The sequence below is a fragment of the Pithys albifrons genome, chromosome 1 (genome assembly GCF_047495875.1).
Source record: "Pithys albifrons albifrons isolate INPA30051 chromosome 1, PitAlb_v1, whole genome shotgun sequence".
Classification (NCBI taxonomy): domain Eukaryota; kingdom Metazoa; phylum Chordata; class Aves; order Passeriformes; family Thamnophilidae; genus Pithys; species Pithys albifrons.
Window position 1 is genome coordinate 117,502,581 of NC_092458.1, and position 18,643 is coordinate 117,521,223.

Below are 18,643 nucleotides of genomic sequence, written 5' to 3' on the forward strand. Positions count from 1 at the left end.
TTTCCAGAGGCATTAAAGTGTCCCCAAAGCCTCTTTGGCAGCTTTAGTGAGCTGCCTTTCATCCCTGAGGGCAGGAAAGGGGCATGTTTTCCCCATGGTGTCCCCCCACTCCTGTCAGCTCAGAGGAAGGCAGAGGCTCCAGCCCAGCTCCTCGACACACAGGAAAAGTGAGAGCCCATGAGGATGTGCCTTTGCTCCCATCCTGCACATGTCCTGCCCACCATCATCAGTGCAAAGCAGTTTCTCTCCTGATCTCTTGGTTACAGAGCCACACTGTCCTCTGGGATGTTCCTGCTACCCGTAATGTGGTCCATGATTTAATGCCAGTTGGAAGCCCCCATAAAGTCTCTGCCAACTTCAGGGGAGGCTTTTAACAAGGGACAACATGGTCCATACTGCGATTCCAGTCTGTTGCTTGCAGCTTGTGGGAAACAGCAGATCAGCCTGTCCTGCAGCACTGAAGGGCTCTGGCACTTCCCCAGGTTTGGCTCTCCAAAGATGGTTTTGTTGGAGTTGCACTTCCCTGTCACAGATGCTCAGGGGAGGGAGAGGAGAAGGACAGGAGGTGCCTTAAACATTTCAGGAATGGTTTGACTGGGTGACAAGAAGGACTGCACTTCATGAACCATCAGAGGCTGGGGAGGACAGAGCTGGAGAGGGCAAGGGGAGGGAGAAAGGCCTGCCAGTGGGATAGGGAAGGCTGGCAGGTGGACAAACATCCAGCACCCCACACTGGGCACAGGGGTGGTTCCATGGCTTTCCCTGTCTGTGGCAGCCACTCTTCAGCTGACTGAAACTGTATTTGTCAGGGCTGTTTCCTAAGATAACGTGATGGTTTATACACCACTCACTCCCGAGTGCCCTGTATGGAGCTCAGGAAAGGCACAAAGACCCTCAGCGGTTCCCAGGTGTGTATGTGTTGTGGGAACATCCAAACTGGGTGCAAAGGGAGCAGCCACTGTGCCACTGCAACACAGAAGGTGTTTAACCACTTCAGGTCCACGCCAGAGTGGAATGGCACAGACTGGGAGTACCCCTGGGAGCAGCTCCACTGACAGGACATGGCTCTGTCCCACACAGGCCGTTTTGTGACCCTGCCCACAGTGACATCAAAGGTTATCTCAGTTTCAAGCTCTGGCACAAAGATCTTGCCAACCATCACCTCCAACCCAGGCCATGCTCATGTTCTTCCAGCAAGATGTGCTGGAACCTCCCCACACCTCTCACAGGCTGGTTTTATTAGTCCAGGCACGTGCAAACATTCTTCTTTTTCATTTTTTTTAACCCCATGTCCTACATGGTTTTGAACCTGAAAGGGAAGGACTTCTCAGCTTCCCAGGTTTGGATTTGCCCCTCTGGATTTAGGGCTGTATCTCTTAATAAAAACAAAATGCTGAAGTCCAATCTGACAAATTAAAGCAAAGATTTACCAAAGGAAAATATGCTTACAAAGTAAATATAAATTAAATTAACTGGTTCCTATTATCACTTCTATTGGAGCCTGCAAGTGCAATCTGGTGCTGAAGTAATTAATTGGGTGTGAAGTAGCTACTGTGCCAAAACTTCCTTGTAGGGAGCAAAACTCGCAGCCCTTCTGGCCTGGCTGTACCTGCAGCGTCTTGGCTTTGTTTTTGCAGAGGGGAACGAATCTCAGGGCCAAGCTCTGCAATCAAACACTCAGATAAATGCCTTGCTTGGTGTTTTCCTCACTTGCTGTGTGCTCTCCTGGCAGGGTGGTTACCACTCCAGGCGTTTCCCCCCCGGGTCAGGTGGGGATTGCCTTTGGAAGGGGAGTCAGCAGGCAGGTTTAGCACTGCTGGGATTGCAGGCACTTCTGGTTGTGGTTTGCTGTGCCTTAATATAGTCTGGAGTTTAATTGCGCTGTTTTTCCCCTGCCTGCCCTGGTTGTGCAATAAAGGAGCTTTGTGTGGCTGCTGGTGGAGAGAATTGGGAGTGGTGCCGAGGGGAGGATGCTGTGATGGCACAGGGCTGTCCTCAGCAGCAGCAGAGCCACCACTCCTGCCCTTTCATTTCATTTTGCCAGGATTTGCTCATGCAAGCTGGGAATTAGCTCAGGCAGCCCCTCTGGATCACAAACAGCCCAGGCTCCAGCCCTGCCAAGATTCTGAGTTCCTGACATGTCCTGAGAGGATGCTCAGCTGCTGCAACTGCAGCAAACAGAAGACATGAGGTTTCTTCCCACCTCCTGCACTTTGAGCCCCTGGGTGTTTCTCCCCATGCCTCTCCTCAGCCTCCCGTGGCACTTTCCAGCTACTGTCACCTGCCACTTCAGGCAAGTCCCTGTTCCTCAGCAGCAGCACCCACCAGTGAAGCTGGGACCACTCTGCCCTTTGTCACTCACCTCAGCTTGCAGCATCTCCTCATGTTCACGAGCCCCTCTTCCCTGAACTGGATACAGATGGAGCTGAGCTTGGGGACCCATCCCACACTTCTGCATTTGCTTTGTCTCCACGGTGTCTCCCTGGGAAGGGAGGAGTGAGCCTGGGATGGTGCTTGGCAGGAGGTGCTGCGTGGCCATCACGGGCCAGGCTGTGCCTCAGGTGCAGGAACAACCCTCAGCTCTGAGCACACCTGCCTGTACCCCCTCCCCTGCACCTCCTGCTCGCAGGGCTGTGGTCAGGGGGCTTTGGGGGGCACTTTCAGGACTGTGGGGAGATCACAGCCCACCCAAATTCCTGACCAAGAGAGAAGGGAGCTTTGGTGGGGACAAGCCTTTGCATGCAGGACACCAGCTCAGCTCCCTGGAGCCTTCAGTGAAAACAGCCAAGACTAAAGAAGTGCTGCTATTATTAGAGCTAATGAAAATGCTGATAAAATGGGGCTTTCTGAGCAAGAGCCCAACCTCAGCAGGAACAGCCTGATCACTATTTTCCAACCCTTTCCCTCAAGGGAAAGCAGAGACTGACCCTTATCTTACATCCTTTTTAAGTAGCATCAGTGTTCTGGTTTCTATTTACAGATTTGATTTGTTTAAAATTGTTAAGGTTTTGGGTTGTGAAACTTATTTCTTTCCACCTCTTCTTTTCTCTCTTTCTATAAATATTTATATGCATATTTAACCAAAAACTTATTCTTAAATATGGGTTTCAACAAGGGTCAACATCTTCTGTAGGTGCCTGAAGATTTTTGTTCAATTCCCAGCCCTGCCAAGGCCTCCTTTGTGCATCCTTGAGACCCTCCACAGTTTTGTTGTACCCACAGACTTGGCTGATTCAATCTGGCAGCACTGGTGGGACAGAGGATTACAGTAATTAGTGCTTGCAAACCAGTCTGATTCTCCTGGGTGCTCAGGACCAAGACAATCCTGTGGGCTCCATGGTCACAGGGCGCTGTCTGATTGTAGGGGAGCAGTCCCAGGCCCCAGAGGAGTGAGCAGGAACCAAGCTGGCCCAGGATGGTGTGGGTGCACCCTGAGAGCTGGGTCAGACCCCCATCCAAACTGCCCAGGCCTCACAGGCTCCTTGTGGGTGTTTTCCAAGGGCAGCACTTCCCTGCAGAGCCCTGATAGGCACTGTGGGAGGGAAACCACCCCAAGCTCCCCGTGAACTGCCGGGCTGCGAACAATCGCAACTCCCGGGCCAGCCCGGGCTGGAGGAACTCATAAATCACATTCAAGTGCAGAGTTAGGAGTTTGCTCAGACAAACAGCACTAATTGCAGCATGCTCTGATTGCTGGTGCAAGGGGAGGTGGTGCAGTTTCCATGGGGGACACACGCACTGACACCCTGGGAGGGACAGGGCTGGAGCACAGCTCAGAGGAACCTCATTCCCTGCCAGCTCTGTCCAGAGTCAGCACACTGAGCCCTGAAATTGCCTGAATGTGCCCAGTTCTGCTCCTTTGGAGTGTGGCACTTACCAGTGAAGCAAAAAGCAGCTCAGACTGGGAGGGAGGGCAGGCTGGGAGGCATCAATGGGAGCTCTGTCTGCAAAGGATGATTACTTGATGGTGCAAGTGCTCCAGGGCTGGGTCTGTGGAGTAAAGCAATCCCTGTGATCACTCCCCACCCCAGCCAAGTGACTCAGAGTAAAAATAATTAAATATGTTAATAATTATCAGGGCCCCCTTTGATTAAAACAAACAAAGCCTGTGGGGTGTAAGCAAGGAGGAATGTGTAGGTTTGCAGGACTCGCCCACAGCAGAGGCAGATGTGGTGCCTGGGTTGGGCATCAGAGGGGCCTGGGGAAGCCCCAGAGCAGCCCAGGGGTGTGAGGGCTGGCCAGGTCCCTGCTGTAGCAGTTGCCCCCACCCTTGATCCAAACACTGTCCCAAGGCCAGAGATGAAATGGGGGAGTGGAGGACTCACAACTCCACATCTCAGCCCACCCAAGTAGGAGACCCAGAGTTTGGGTGACTGCTCTGGGAAGCAGCATCACATGGACAGAGAGGGTGAGGGGCAATGCTGGAAGGTAATAACCTGTGAAATATAATTGCACCCTGCAGCGTGTTCATTCAGGAGCTCTGGGCACCCAATGAGTGGAGGAGAGCACCCCTGGAGGGAGATTCAGGTCTCCTGGGGATTAGCTGGGCTTCTGAGGTGCCCAGAGGAATGGCAGGTCCATGGCTTGGACACTGCACAGCACTGCTTGGCACTTGAAGCACTGCCATGAAAGGCTTTGCTGGGCTAACCCCTGCCAAAAAGCTGGTGCTGCTGAGGTGGGCTATGATCACCACTGCACTGAGCCTGGCAGGCCACTGCAGAAGCCCTTCAGCAGAGGTGGGTGTGCCCAGGCAGGTGGCCCCTCTGGTCCCTGCTCTATCTGGGGCACTCACCCCCTCTCCCTGGAGCCACAGGCAGCACCTGCGACCCTTGGCTGTGGAGGCCAGCAGTGGTCCCTGTGAGAGTCTGGAGATGTGCACTTTGGGCCAAGAGAGGAGATGGTGTCGATGTGGTGCTTGCCCAGGACAGTGTGGGCTCCTCTCCTGTGCTGGAAAGTGGCCAGGGGCAGGCAGGGCACTCACAGCAGAGTCAGGAGAAGCCTTTGCAGGGCTGTTTTGATCTCTGGAGTGTACAGGTGATAAGAATCAGGGCCTGACAGTGCTGGGAGCGCATTTGCAGACAAAGCAAAACACACCCATGGAGAAGGAGAGTGAGTTCTCATCGTATCGGGCTCGGGATCAGCGACGCTCCAGGGCACAAATCCCAAAACCCACCGCCAGGGCGTGTTCCCATCCGGAGCTCACACAGCACCACTGCAGCCTGTGTGCAACACCCCCAGCATGCCAGGGCCGTGCTGAGTGCCAGCAGCACCACCAGAACATCTGCCTCGGCGTCACCACAGCTGTGGAAGGCAAACCCCAGGCTGAGTCTGAGGCTGCAGCCACTGCATGAGCAAACACGGCAGCCCAGGGCAGAAATGCTTCTGTATCCCTGAGTGTTTTATTCCCAGCATGGAGCTCATGTGAAACACAGGACTCAGGCTGTCCCCTCTGCATGGGTAGGGTCCCAGTCCATGGGCAGATGCACATTCCCCAACTCTGGGGCAGTCTGTGAGAACACAGCAAGGTGACCCAACTGCTGGGAAGAGGCAGCAAGAAAAAACGCAGCTCTGGTTCAAAGCAAAGGAGAACCTGAGGGAGATACAGTGCATCCCTTCTCTCCAGGAATCAGCCAGGGCACAGGACCTACCCCCACTTCACAAGACCAGAAGGGACCCAAAGGCAGGCAGCAAATCACCCTACTTGCAAACAGAACACAACTCTCCAGCCTTTTCTTCCCTGTCCCAGAGATGGGGCATGGAGAGGGAGGGAGGCACCCCCAGCACCCTCTGCCCTGTGCTCCGTGGCTCTGAGTTTGCCCCCCCTGACTCACCAGTAACACAGGCCATGTCCTTGTAGTGCTTTCCAGAGGGGAAACACAAAATGTGTTTGGAGTTGGTTTATTTTTTTAAAGCTCTGTTTTAAGAAAAGGAGACAAAAGGGATCCCTGAAATGGACACACATGCTAACAAGAGAGCACAACACCTTGATTTCTCCTTCTTGTCCTGCAGGACCTCACTGGTTGCCTGGGAAGGCAAACCAAAGAGAGGCTGGGTGATGTAGCCTAGCAGTGCATAAAGCAGCAGCTCCCTAACACACAGCTGTAGTTATGCAGCTGGGAGCAGACACTTTGGGAAGATACCTGGCCAGTGTGCAGCCAGCTGAGAGCTGATATCCAGGGGAACTGCGCCACCTCATGGGCCCCAGAGTTCGGGGTGGGAGCCACGGGGGACTCCTCAGCTGCCTCTGAGGAAACGGAGCAGCTTTGTTCACTGCAGTGAATTCACCTCCTTTAGTAAGGCCAGGGGGCATTTGCTCCACGGATTACTGCCTTCCTTGGACAACACTCCAAATAACCTCCAAAGGAACTGCTAGTCTTGTAAAACAATGACAAAACAAGAGCTGGAGATGACTCTGGGCATAAAGTCCCCTGCCTGCTCTGGGACTGTTCCTCAGCGCTCACTCTTCTCCATCCAGTCTCTGTGGCTCCAGCTGCCTCCCTGCAGGTGTGAGCTCACAGCCCAGCACATCCCATCCTGGAGAAGGACTGTCCCAGATTATCAAGTCCTGCTTCACTGCCCTTTGATCCACTCGAAATAATCTCTCCCTTTTGGCACCCCAGGCAGCGCTGCTTTCAGCCTCCTGTTCTCACCCTTCACACTCGCAGCTGATTGCTGGCCGTGTCTCTCACAGGCTGTCACTTGGACACCCACGCCCGGATTTTCCCTGTTTTCCCTCTGTAAGGGGTGTGTGTAGGGGTTAGTTTTCACCTACTTAAGCCCAGCAATAGATAGTCACCTAGTGCTCTCCCACACTACAAGGGACAGGGGGTATCACCAGGGTTAAGCAAACCCACCCCAAGCAGGAGATCCAAGGAAGCCCTTCTGGCAATGCCTCCCTTGTCCCTCCTGCTGTCTGCTCCTTCTCCATGTGCAGCCCTGCAGATTGACCTTCCATGGGTGACTCCCCTCGTGGATCCAGCATCGGGCTCGGCTGCAGTGGGGGAACGACAGAGCTGCTGTTAGTTATGGCAAAGTCACACAGACTGTGTCCACATACCACGGACTGCCATGGGCAGTTCTTGGCATGGGCAGTTCTTGGCATCACAAAACACATGGATGCAGCAACGGGCTTAGAGCCATTTTAGTTATCATTCTGCCTCACCTTCCCTGTTCCCTTTGCCTGTCACAGAAAATCAGTCCCAGAATGGTTTGGGTTGGAAAGGACCTTAAAGCTCACCCTGTTCCAACGCCCTGAATGAAAATCAATGAGCTGGATGATGAATTGGATCAAACTAGATAACTAAGCTAGATAGACCAGACTTCAAATAGAAGGAAAAAGACCCCATGTAACTCCTAAGGTTATTACCAATTCTCCAGGAGAAATCACAGATAACACCATTTAATTCAGTGGATGCAATCACACGCTTAAGGCAGGGTTTCCTGGGATATTTGACTATTTGATTCCTGGAAATAGTCTCTGTGCTGGAGCACAATTTGCTCATAAAACCTCCCTAGTCTTCTTCAGGGTGCCACAGAATCTCTTTTCCCTTAGTGGGAGCAGGCAAAGAGAGGAGGGACCCATCCGTTCTCAGGTCTGTTATTTGGAGATACCACACCAGACTCAGGGACCTGCCCAAGCTCTGGATCCCACCTTCCCTTCCAGCAGCTCCTGGCACTGAGCTCAGCCTGAGTGTGCTGTCCTGTTTGTTCAGAAGATATGTTGGCCATTTCTGCCAGCCCTTGAATTTGTCATGCAGTTGTTTGTCAAAGCCCCACCTATCCCTGCAGCACTTCCCTTCTGATAATTCCTGCAGAGATACAGAGCTAAATAATGGAAAAGGGAGAAAACTCTCCAATTCTCACCCTTATCTTGAGGGAAGGCTGTTAAAACATGAACTGATTTTTCTTCCAAGCTCCTCCCCGGGGTTACACTTCTGAGCATCCCTGGAATTTCCTTGCATTTGGACACTGCCCTGGCCAGTCTTAGGAACACGGTGAGATTGGGAAGGTGTCACTTGGTGTTGAAAGCTCCTCAGTTTTGTCAGGAATTAATGGAAACACAGAGTGGGGAGCTCAGTCCACAGCACTCGGTGCACATGAGATCCAAGGAGAACAAATCCCCTGTAAACAAGCAAAGAGACCATCAGGGAGATGGGACAGGGAAGATAATCAAAATGTCAGAGCAGGAAAGTGAGTGCTCTGAAACAGAACCAGTGATGGGTGACAGCAAGAGACTTACTCCTATTCTGACACCTGAAAAAAGCAGATAGGTGAGGAAGTTATCACACTCTTTGTGTGAAGAAGGTATTATTAATCAGAAACAATTCCCCAGGAACTGAAGTCACAAGCAGGTTTTGTCACAGCTTGATTTCCAGCTTGGTCTCTCCTGTTCACCATGGAAAGTAGCTCAGCCCGTGCACTGTGAGGTCAGCAGGACATCTAGTGGCAAAAATAACACTAAAACATGCCAGGGAATGTACTGGAGTGAGGCTTCAGACACCTTGCTTATCACCTCCTTTCTGCTGCACATAAACAAGGCTGGCTGAGAGCTCGAGGCTGTATTTTTGAACTGATCTGTCAAAAAAATAAATTGAAATGATGCTTTCCTGCAGCTCCCAAAGCCCAGCTCTATGGAGAGAAAGCACTGCTACAGCCACTGTGCTTCCTGCCTGCCCTCAGCCCCCAGGACACTGCTCACCCCAACTCTCCTGGTTCTGGAGGAGTGGGAGATGTCACCATCCTGTCTGGTTCTGGTTATGCTTTTGGCTCATGTGTGAAGGTTTCTGTGTGCCGTCGCTGCTGGGATGATGGATGTGATCCTGCTATACAGCTCAGATTTTTTTTTCCATTTGTTCTCTGCAAATATGTTTTTTGTTAAGAGCTTTTTGTATTTTGGCTTTGATGGCACTGGGTTTTGTTTCAGGACTCACATTACCTATTCTGTTGAACAGATATCTCTGTGCAGCTGTTCCATTTAGTCCAAGTCTGTTCTTCACTGACACAAACCAGTCTCTATTCAGTTTTGGCAGCTGTTAAAAAAGCAAACAAACATAAAAACCCCACCAAAACAAAAACTAAACAAAAACAAAACCCAACAAAACGAAACTCAACAAAATAAAACATAAAAGGAAGAAAACCAAAGAGCCATGAACCACTCCCCAACCACCCCCAAACCTTTGAGGATATAATACATGGCAAAACTGTATTTCTTAGAGGAGCAAGAAACTCTGCCACTTTACCTGCAGTGAATCACAGAACCACAGAATGGTCTGGGTTGGAAGGGCCCCTGAAGAACATCCTATTCCACTCCCTGCCATGGGCAGGGACACTTTTCCCTATCCCAGGGTGCTCCAAGCCCTGTCCAACCAGGCCTGGGACACTCCAGGGATGGGGCAGCCACAGCTTCTCTGCCCAAACCGTGCCAGGGCCTGCCCACCCTCACAGGGAACAATTCCTTTCACAGGGAAGAATTCCTTCCCAATCCAAACATCCTCTCCTTCAGCTTGAAGCCATTCCCTGTCACTGCACAACCTTGTCACAAGTCCCTCACCAGCCATCTCATAATGCAGTAAACCAAATTATCACCATCTTTGGTAGAGGGTCCAGAAATCTGAAATTATGTGAAAGAAGACATTTTAATGGCACCTGATTTTAAAGACACCAGCCATGACCACATGGGTGGGGGCTGCCAATTAACCACCCTAAACCTGAGGCTCTCTGCTCACCAGCCTGGCTGGGAACTCTGGGTGCCTGTGCTGGTGACAGTTGCTCTCCCCCCTGGTGTTCCCTGCACATCCCCACAGCTCCTGAGCACCTTCAGCTCAGCACAAAGGGGGTATCTTTAACTGCAGGTGCTCCCTGTGGTGGGCAGAGGACCCTGCAGGGCCATGTGAAGGTGCCAATCAGCAATTTAGCTTTGTCTCTGTTTGCACAGAGGGACCTCAGTGACTTGGAAAGCACTAGAAGGAAATGTTTTCCCCATGACACGCCATGGGCTGCCCAGAATCTGCATCCTTCCTTGGCAGCTGGTCTGGATAAATGTTGTCACAGCCTGGGAGGCCTTTTGGGCTGTCAGTGTTAGTGATGAACCTGAAAAAATCATGCAGGGACAGACACCCTGAGGCCACCAGTCACACCAGAGTCCCTGTGCAACTGGGCTGAAAGACTGGATTCTCCAGGATAAATGCAATTTCAGCTGCTTGTTGGGAATCAAAGTCTACTGATCTAGTCTTTCAGTAAGTTATCCAATCCTATTGTATCTGTCACTTAAAACCTAAAGGAATCCTAATATGCCTGGCTTGCCAATGGGGAAAAGAGAGTAAAATAATCACCCTGCCTGTCTGCTAGAACAGACTACACTGCCAGACAAATAGTGATCCCAATTCTGCATGCTCTTACAAGTGCTGTTCTTTTGACCTGGTATTTTTAGCACAGTTCCTGAAAGAAAAAGGATTTAAAAACCCATATGAAGGTGCTGGGGTGTCTGAGTGAGTTTATCAGAATTCCACGAGCACCTCTGAACCAACTGGCCAATGCCACACAAATATGGAGAAGGAAGGGGGTGCTGCAGAGTGACGAGGGACAGACACCCTGAGGTTGCCCTGGCTGTGGCACATGGCTGGATCTGGGCTTACCGTTATCAGACATGACAGAATCCACACTGGGTGGAATGAGATGATCTTTAAGGTCCCTTTCAACCCAAACCAGTCTATGATTCTATAAATAAGTTATAAAATTGGCATGCATCAGGATAGCTGCAAAACTCTTACCTTCCAACCATTTCAAATTCCATCTTTCTCCCTGACTGACAGAACTTCCATCAGTAAAGGCACAGTAATTAATGCTCCTCAAAACACTTCACAAAAGCTTCGGCAGAAGATCAGCAAAGCTACCAAAGTTTCCTGTGGCTTCAGACAATGCTGCTCACTAGAACTGCAAAAAATAATGGAGAAAAAATTGCCAGAACTGAGAGGCACCTTCACAGAGGAATATCCATTCCCAGAAGCACAGCTTTACTGAGAAGGTCAGTACTATGTACAAAGCAATTCACATTTTATTTTAAATTGCAATAAACTGTACAAAAATGTTTCATTCTTGCCAAAAATAACAGCAATATTTTCAGTCTTACTTCTAGACAAACAACCAATCCTTATTTTAATCTTTCCTGGGCAAATTTACAAATAAACATACAACAGGATGCACGGGCTTGTGCCAGAGTTGGGAGGAGTGAAACAATTTACATGTTTGTAGGATACATTTTTAGTGTCTTTTAGGAATTCCAATACTCCTGCCATGCCTGTTAAAGGCCCAGAGAAATCCAAGTTTTCTGTGTCACAGGAAGGAATGTAAACAGTCACTGAGGGATTCAGTCACTGACTCTTCCAAGGAACCCGTGAGGGTTCCCGTGTGTCACTGACACTCACCTCACCCCCAGCCCCGGCACGGGCTCTACCACAGCTGAGCCACCCTCCAAACCGCCACTGACACACACACCAAAGACTCTTCAAAAAACAGTTCTCAAAAAGAATAAAATCCTAAGTAACAGAATTGAAATGGATTATACTCCCTCAAATCTTTTGAGGGTTTTCTCCTCATCCTAATTCATCAGCCAATACGTAACAGCCCCACCAGACCTACAATCATAATGTATTTCTCCATGATGTAGTAAATGAGCACCTGGGTAAGTCAGACAGCCCCTCTACCAAGAGCAAGGGTTTGTTTTCAGGCTTGATTTTGTTTGCCAAACACATTTAGTGTGGACTAACACCACATAATGTAGGTCACTGATCACAGTTTCTTCAGTCTGAGGCCCAAAATGGAAACACAAGTGCAGTGATTTTTTTAATATTTCACATTTTCCCCCCAGCTTTGAAACTTAAATTAAGAACAAGCTGTTTCAACAGATTGATTAGAGCTTAAAAAATTAAGCATTTTCTGTTACTTCAGAATTGTTTGGGCGAATACAGTTTTCTTGGAATTCTACTTTATCTGGATAGAGTTTCATGTAGGTGTCCACCATCAAATCCAAGTCATGTTTGATGTCCAGGTTGATGTTGAGCAGGGCGAGGTTGCTGGACCTGTGCTGTGTCAGGGTGTTTCTCAGGTAGGCCTTTAGGCGCTGCCGTCCCAGCCCGTATTTCTCATCCTCCACCTTCATCACTGGCAGCAGGCACAGCACCTTCAGCAGTGCATAAACATTGGGGAAAAACTTGATGTCCGGCAAGTGAAGGGCTTCATAAATAGTGGCTGGCAGCTCAATGTCTTTCCCTCTGTGCTTCCACTTGATCCTCCAGCAGTGTAGCTCAGCAGACAGCGTGTCTGGATTGGGCAGGTCGTTCCTGAACATGTCAGCGTGATGCTCCTCAGACGTGTTGAATTTGAGCTGCCCCATCACTGAGGGCACTAAAGATAAACACTTGAGAGCCTTTATATGTTGTTCTGAGAATGTATCTTTTAATTCTTGAATAACATGCTCCACCGTGGGGACACTCAGGATTTCTCTGTAGTAGTTTTCTGATGTCAGATCAGGGCCAAAGTTCCCCTGTTGTGCCCTGCAAAATTTGCCTGGCAGCTTAATTTGTACATCCAGTTTTGCAGCCAAATTTGTTGCTTCCTCGAACCAAAACTCGTGGTAAACCTCAATATTCTCCATCACTTCATTCAGAGAGTGCAACACTGCTGTTAAGCTGCCAGCTGCAAAGAACACATCTGATGTTTGTCCTTGGAGGTTTCTCCCGAATGCCCTTGTGAAAGTCAGCACGTTTTTCATGATCACAACAGTGACAATGAAATCAAAGTCTGTCAGTGCACTCGAGAGCACAAAGGCCCGGCCGGCAATGAGGTTGTTCCACCTGACAGAGGAGTCGCTGCTCACGGCATCCAGGCACAGCACCAGGGCCTGCAGGAGGTCCACCAGCACCTCAAAGGTGTCGTGCCTGCCTGTCCACTGGGAACGGCAGATCTCCTTCAGCTCATTGCCCTTCTCCTCATTGCCCTGAAAGAGAGCAGAAATCGTGTTGTCCAGCTCTACCAGTAACTGTGGAGACTGGTTAAAGAGACAACAAACCTCTTCCATTGTTCCCAGGGCAATGGAAACTCCAACCACGGGAACAGACTTTGCCAGCCAGACATTTAAGGCACAGGAGGAACACAGTGTATACACAGCCTGGGGATACTTCTCCAAGAATCTTGTAGCCACAAATTTCATTTTAGAAGCAAACCCGCTGGAGACAATGTAGGCTTGACCCCGACAGTACTCCATGTTTAGACCCCACTTTTCAGTAATAGTTTCATGGAATTTAACAGTCAACATTTCAGGATCAGCCTCATATGGTAAAAACCCTATGAACTCTTCCCTCAGGTTGTGAGAGTCGTCCACAAATCTCACCAGCACCGGCAAATGCTCCTCTCCCGCTATGTCCACCACCTCATCGGTGACAATGGAGAAGAAGTGCGAGTCTCTGACCTCCCTCAGGGTCTCCTCTCTGACACAGCTCTCACACACCTCCAGCATTTGCTTCTGCTGGGTTTTGGAACAGTACTCCAGGTTGACTGCAGTCATCTCAAACCGCTTCCTCAGCACTTCATCCCCGCCATTTATTCTGTACTCCAGCAGGGCCTGGAAGTTGTCTGAAGCAAAGACTCCTTTTGGAAGCTCAGCAACAGTGTGGCCATCCAAAGGAATGTTTTGTTTGCCCATTAGGATCAAGACTTCAAACAGTGATTTAAGGTAATCCTTGTTTTCTCTTTCTTCCAGTGTTAAGGGGGCAGCTTTTTCCTTCTCTCCTTCCCCTCCTTGCTCCGAGACAGCATTTTGTGCATTGCTCTCATTGCACTCCTGAGTGGCCCGTTCCCGTTCAAAGGCTTCATTAACTGCAGGGTGAGAAATACCATAAGTGCCAAGAACAGAACACACCATCTACCTCTCCCTCACTACACCCATTACCTTTAAGGTACCAGAGGCCAGAGAAGAATGTTCCCAGTTAAAAAGTGAGGGAGTATTTTGGAAAGATTTCAGACTGGCTGAACCAAGCAGGATCCCCTTTATCATCCTGATATGTATAAACTAACAGTTGTGTGTCCTGCATTTCCTTGTCAGCTTTAGTAAATAAAGATTTTATGATCACACTGATTTTGCTGACTATGATCTCAATCATTCATCATCTCACTTACTCTTTTGTTGCTTCAGGGTTCTTATTTCATCTTCACTCTTAAAAAAAAACAAACAGGAAGAACTTACACTGATGACAATGTCTAACACATGATCTTAAAATATTAACACATCAAGATCAGATACAAATATTGTGGATAAGACCAAACAGTATTTACCAGAAAGTGCTAGAAAATCTAGGGCAAGTTTCCTCAGGTGGTTTTTGCTGCCATGACACGTGTGTGCAAACTACATGAGGACTGGCTGTGAGCCCCATCCTTCTATCACAAGTTTCTTCAACACGTATTTTATAATTATGAGTAAACAGATTCTCTTTTCACAATAACCTACTTGGCTTATTTTTTCCTTTTAGTATCACACTGACAGTTTTACATGCCAGACTCACCAGCTCCTTGATCCTTTTCCTGTGCCTGCTGTGGGGGTTGTTGAGGTGGCTGGTGAGATCAAATATGGTTGGCACAGCATTATCCCGGAGCACCGTCCTGTAGGGGCTCTGCAAGGACACACATTCCATTAGGGACCTCTGGACAACTCTCACTCAAAAACAACACCCCAACAAACTCTTTTCCTCCTTCTTTCCTCCTTTCCTTTTCTGTTTTGAAGTATTTTTGCTTCCTGATGCTACCAAAGAGGAAGCTGTTCTGTGCAATTCCCATTGCACGGATATCAGGGGAACACTGAAAAATGAGAAACCAGGGACTAAAGAAAATGCCAACCAAAACCACAAACACCTTCTTTCTCCCCATTATCTGCACATCTAAGACCCTGGATGCAGTAATTTTAATTTACTGCAGTATTATGGGGTTTTTTTAAAACAACATTCTGGATAAAAATATATTTATGTATCAGAAAAGAAACATTTTGTTACTGTTGTGCTTTGGTTTTTAACACTTCTTTTCACAATTCTAGAAACAATCAACTAAACATTTTCATAGTGAAAATGTTCAAGTGCTTCTTTCTGCACAGCTTGAATTCCACAAAACACTGCTGTGAAAGATTTGAAAGGAAAATGTATTTGAATAGAGCAGAAAAAAAGAAGACTCCTAGATGGTCATGTGTTCCCAGATAAAAAAATTATTTTAAGTAAAAGTTTATATTTGAATATATTGTAAACTTGTGCTGTCTAAACTGGCTAATTTGCAGTTAAAAATCAACATTATCTTGTTAACAGGAAAAATCAAAACCTATAACTTCATTAACAGAAACCAGTACCATGATCTTAGCTGGATAAAAACATAATAGGGACCAAAATCTTGACAGATGTAAAGAGTACGTAAATCTCATGGCCTCAACAGTGTAATTTAACCAAATGACATGAGCCAGACCCTTCAGTAACAGCACACTAATGACCTGAAACAATCAGAGGCACAAAAACCTACCTATACACCAAATAAATGTATATAATGCTGTGACCTCTACTGAGAATACACAAACTGAGCACTGCTTTGCATGAGGGGAGAACTGCAGAGAAGGCCAGTGTTCCACAGACCCCCAAAGGCAGCAGGAGCAGCTCTTTCTCTCTCCCCAACTGTTCATTCCCACCTCATCCCTTGTGCCAACAGCTGGGAGCCTGTGGTGCCCCAGACCATGACAACGATCTCAATTAACACCAAGAAATTAATCTTCCCAGTGAGGAATCACCCAGGAGCTCAGGGATTAAAAGGCAGCATTGTGATGAAGAACATGAGTCCCGTTTTGCAAGATGCAATGAATAAATGCTTGTTTTACTTACACTTCTGCATATCATCGAAGTCTCGAAGTGTTTAGCACACAGCCTGTAATGTTTGTTCAGCTGATCTGGAGTTTTGTCTTCCAAGTCTGCCCTTCGACAGTTCTCTACCCATCTCTGGCACCTGAGCAAAACAATCAGAACAACCAAATCAATTACAATTTCAAACCATACTCAAAATTGCAGCACAGCAAGTCTTGCCCGTGGCGTGAGGCTCAGGATAGTTTGCAGACCTTTGGTTGGAAGGTCCCATCAAATCTTTCAAAAACCTTATTTTTCTCCTTTTGTTCACCACTCAACAGCACCCCAGCAAATTTGAGAATCTTTTCCTTACTTTATATGTCCTTGCCTTTGTCACACACACAGAGCAAACTGAGCACAGTTGCTAACCTACTTATTAGCTGAAATTTAAGTATTTGAGTCTAAAGAATTTACTCACAAAAAGAAAAGTTAAAAAAGAAAGAGATGTGCTTGCAGTCTAAAGTCATAAAGTTTCTGATGGCAGTTTTTGAAGTAGATGTATTGTTCAAAATACAGCATTTTTCTTATTTATTGTGGTCCCTGGGTAGCTTAGAGTACATTTCTGGAAAGTAAAACAACAAAATAAAAAAGCAACCGTTCTACAGACAGTTCTTCCACACCTGAAGTAAGTTTTCCTTAGACGTGTATTGCACAACACTTACTTCTGTTTTGTATTATTAAACCTTAAGAACGTGTGGTTAGGAAAGAGGTAACTAGAGGTCACCAGTATTGCCCTGTGCCTGAGCACCTGAAACACTGTGAGCATCAAGTTAAATCCAGCAATTTGCAGACTGCCACCCCGATGTAAAGGGGAGCTCTGCATGGGGCTCAAGAGCATGGTTTATGTTTCATGCTGTTTTCCACAGCCTTTCATTCACACACTTCTTGCTCTACCCTAACCCCTGCTCTGCACCCACAGGCACACATCCCATGGATCCCATGGCTCTGGGGGCCCAGGAACCCACAGGCACACAGCCCATGGCACCCACAGCTCCCACAGCCACACAGCCCACGGCACCCACGGCCACACCGCCCACGGCACCCCACGGCCACACCGCCCACGGCACCTACAGCTCCCACAGCCACACAGCCCATGGCACCCCACGGGCACACAGCCCATGGCACCCCACGGCTCTGAGCCCCCCCTGCCACCCCCAGCTCTCCCAGCCACCCGTCCCTGGGCACCCCTCTCACACAGGTACGCTCCCACACCCCTCAGTCAGGCAGCCCCTCAGCCCCCCATTGCCGTCGCACGCTCACCCCCGCTGCCCTCCCCGGGACCATCCCCGTCCCCGTCCCCGTCCCCATCCCCGTTTCCGTCCCCGTCCCCATCCCCCTTGCTCCCGGAGCGCTCCCGCCCCCCGGCCGGCGCTGGCGTGGGGCCTGCCCGCCTTCCCCCGCCCGCGGGCGGCACAGAGCGCGGCCGGGCCCGGCGGGAGGGCAGGAGGGAACGGGGAGAAGGGAGAGGGGCTCGGGCAGGCTCCCGCCGTGCCGGGCCGCTGCAGCGGCGCTTGGCCGGGGCTCACCGCGCCGGGTCCCGCGGGAAGCGGAAGAAGGCCAGGTCGGACTGGGTGCTCTTGCAGGTGCAGTTGGGCGCGGCGCAGAAGTTCGGCATGGTGCGGCAGGGCCGCGGGCCGGCCCTTTAAACGCGCGGGCCGGCGGCACGGGGCGGCCGGAGCGGCGGGGCGGCCCACAGTGCCCTGAGCGGCGGGGAGGAGGCACCGCCGGCCCCACAGTGCCGTGAGCGGCGGGGAGGAGGCACCGCCAGGCCCGCAGTGCCCCGAGCGGCGGGGAGGAGGCACCGCCGGCCCCACAGTGCCGTGAGCGGCGGGGAGGAGGCACCGCCGGGCCCGCTGTGCCCGGGGACACGCTAGCGCATGCGCGCCGGCATCGACACGCACCGTTGCGCCGCGGGGCCGCGGCACATGCGCGGCGAGGACCGGTGACATTGTGTGTCAGTTTCTGTGTGTCTGTCTTTGTGTGTGTGTGTGTGTGTGTCTGTGTGTGTCTGTGTGTCTGTCTCTGTGTGTGTGTGTGTGTGTCTGTGTGTGTCTGTCTGTGTGTGTGTGTCTGTGTGTGTGTCTGTGTGTGTGTCTGTGTGTGTCTGTGTGTGTCTGTCTGTGTGTCTGTCTGTGTGTGTCTGTCTGTGTGTGTCTGTCTGTGTGTGTGTGTCTGTGTGTGTGTGTCTGTGTGTGTGTCTGTGTCTGTGTGTGTCTGTGTGTGTGTCTGTGTGTGTGTCTGTGTGTGTGTGTGTCTGTGTGTGTGTGTGTCTGTGTGTCTGTGTGTGTGTCTGTGTGTCTCTGTGTGTGTCTGTGTGTGTGTGTGTGTGTGTGTCTGTGTGTGTGTGTGTCTGTGTGTGTGTGTGTCTGTGTGTGTGTGTGTCTGTGTGTCTGTGTGTGTGTCTGTGTGTCTCTGTGTGTGTCTGTGTGTGTGTGTGTGTGTGTGTGTCTGTGTGTGTCTGTGTGTGTGTCTGTGTGTCTCTGTGTGTGTCTGTGTCTCTGTGTGTCTGTGTCTCTGTGTGTGTGTCTGTGTGTCTGTGTGTGTGTGTGTGTCTGTGTGTGTGTCTGTGTGTGTGTGTGTGTGTCTGTGTGTGTGTGTGTTTGTGTGTGTGTGTGTGTGTGTCTGTGTCTGTGTGTGTCTGTGTGTGTGTGGGTGTGTGTTTCTGTGTGTGTGTCTGTCTGTGTTTCTGTGTCTATGTGTGTGTCTGTCTGCGTGTTTCTGTG

General features: G+C 49.9%; 1 protein-coding gene and 2 long non-coding RNA genes across 5 annotated transcripts; all 3 read right to left on the minus strand.

Annotated features, from left to right (window-relative positions):
- Positions 1-512: 512 nt before the first annotated feature.
- Positions 513-4,857, minus strand: LOC139680591 (uncharacterized). The gene is made up of 4 exons (XR_011699380.1): positions 4,793-4,857; positions 3,878-3,990; positions 2,363-2,482; positions 513-535 (listed from the first exon to the last, which is right to left on the minus strand). It is a non-coding gene; the product is annotated as an uncharacterized lncRNA (long non-coding RNA).
- Positions 4,858-6,900: 2,043 nt separating this feature from the next.
- Positions 6,901-10,890, minus strand: LOC139680595 (uncharacterized). Its single transcript, XR_011699381.1, has 4 exons — positions 10,770-10,890; positions 8,936-9,029; positions 7,864-8,121; positions 6,901-6,991 (listed from the first exon to the last, which is right to left on the minus strand). It is a non-coding gene; the product is annotated as an uncharacterized lncRNA (long non-coding RNA).
- Positions 10,891-11,019: 129 nt separating this feature from the next.
- Positions 11,020-17,742, minus strand: THAP12 (THAP domain containing 12). 3 transcript variants are annotated; one of them, XM_071573377.1, is made up of 6 exons: positions 17,447-17,742; positions 15,903-16,023; positions 14,556-14,663; positions 14,173-14,209; positions 13,388-13,872; positions 11,020-12,994 (listed from the first exon to the last, which is right to left on the minus strand). In XM_071573377.1, the coding sequence occupies exons 1-6, from the start codon at positions 17,533-17,535 to the stop codon at positions 11,924-11,926; spliced, it is 1,911 nt and encodes a 636-aa protein (XP_071429478.1). In that variant the 5' UTR covers positions 17,536-17,742; the 3' UTR covers positions 11,020-11,923. The 3 variants fall into 3 exon arrangements, with proteins under 3 accessions (XP_071429478.1, XP_071429468.1, XP_071429459.1); XM_071573367.1 differs by having other exon boundaries at positions 13,067-13,872; positions 17,447-17,741; XM_071573358.1 differs by having other exon boundaries at positions 11,020-13,872; positions 17,447-17,741.
- Between the last annotated feature and the right edge of the window lie 901 nt (positions 17,743-18,643).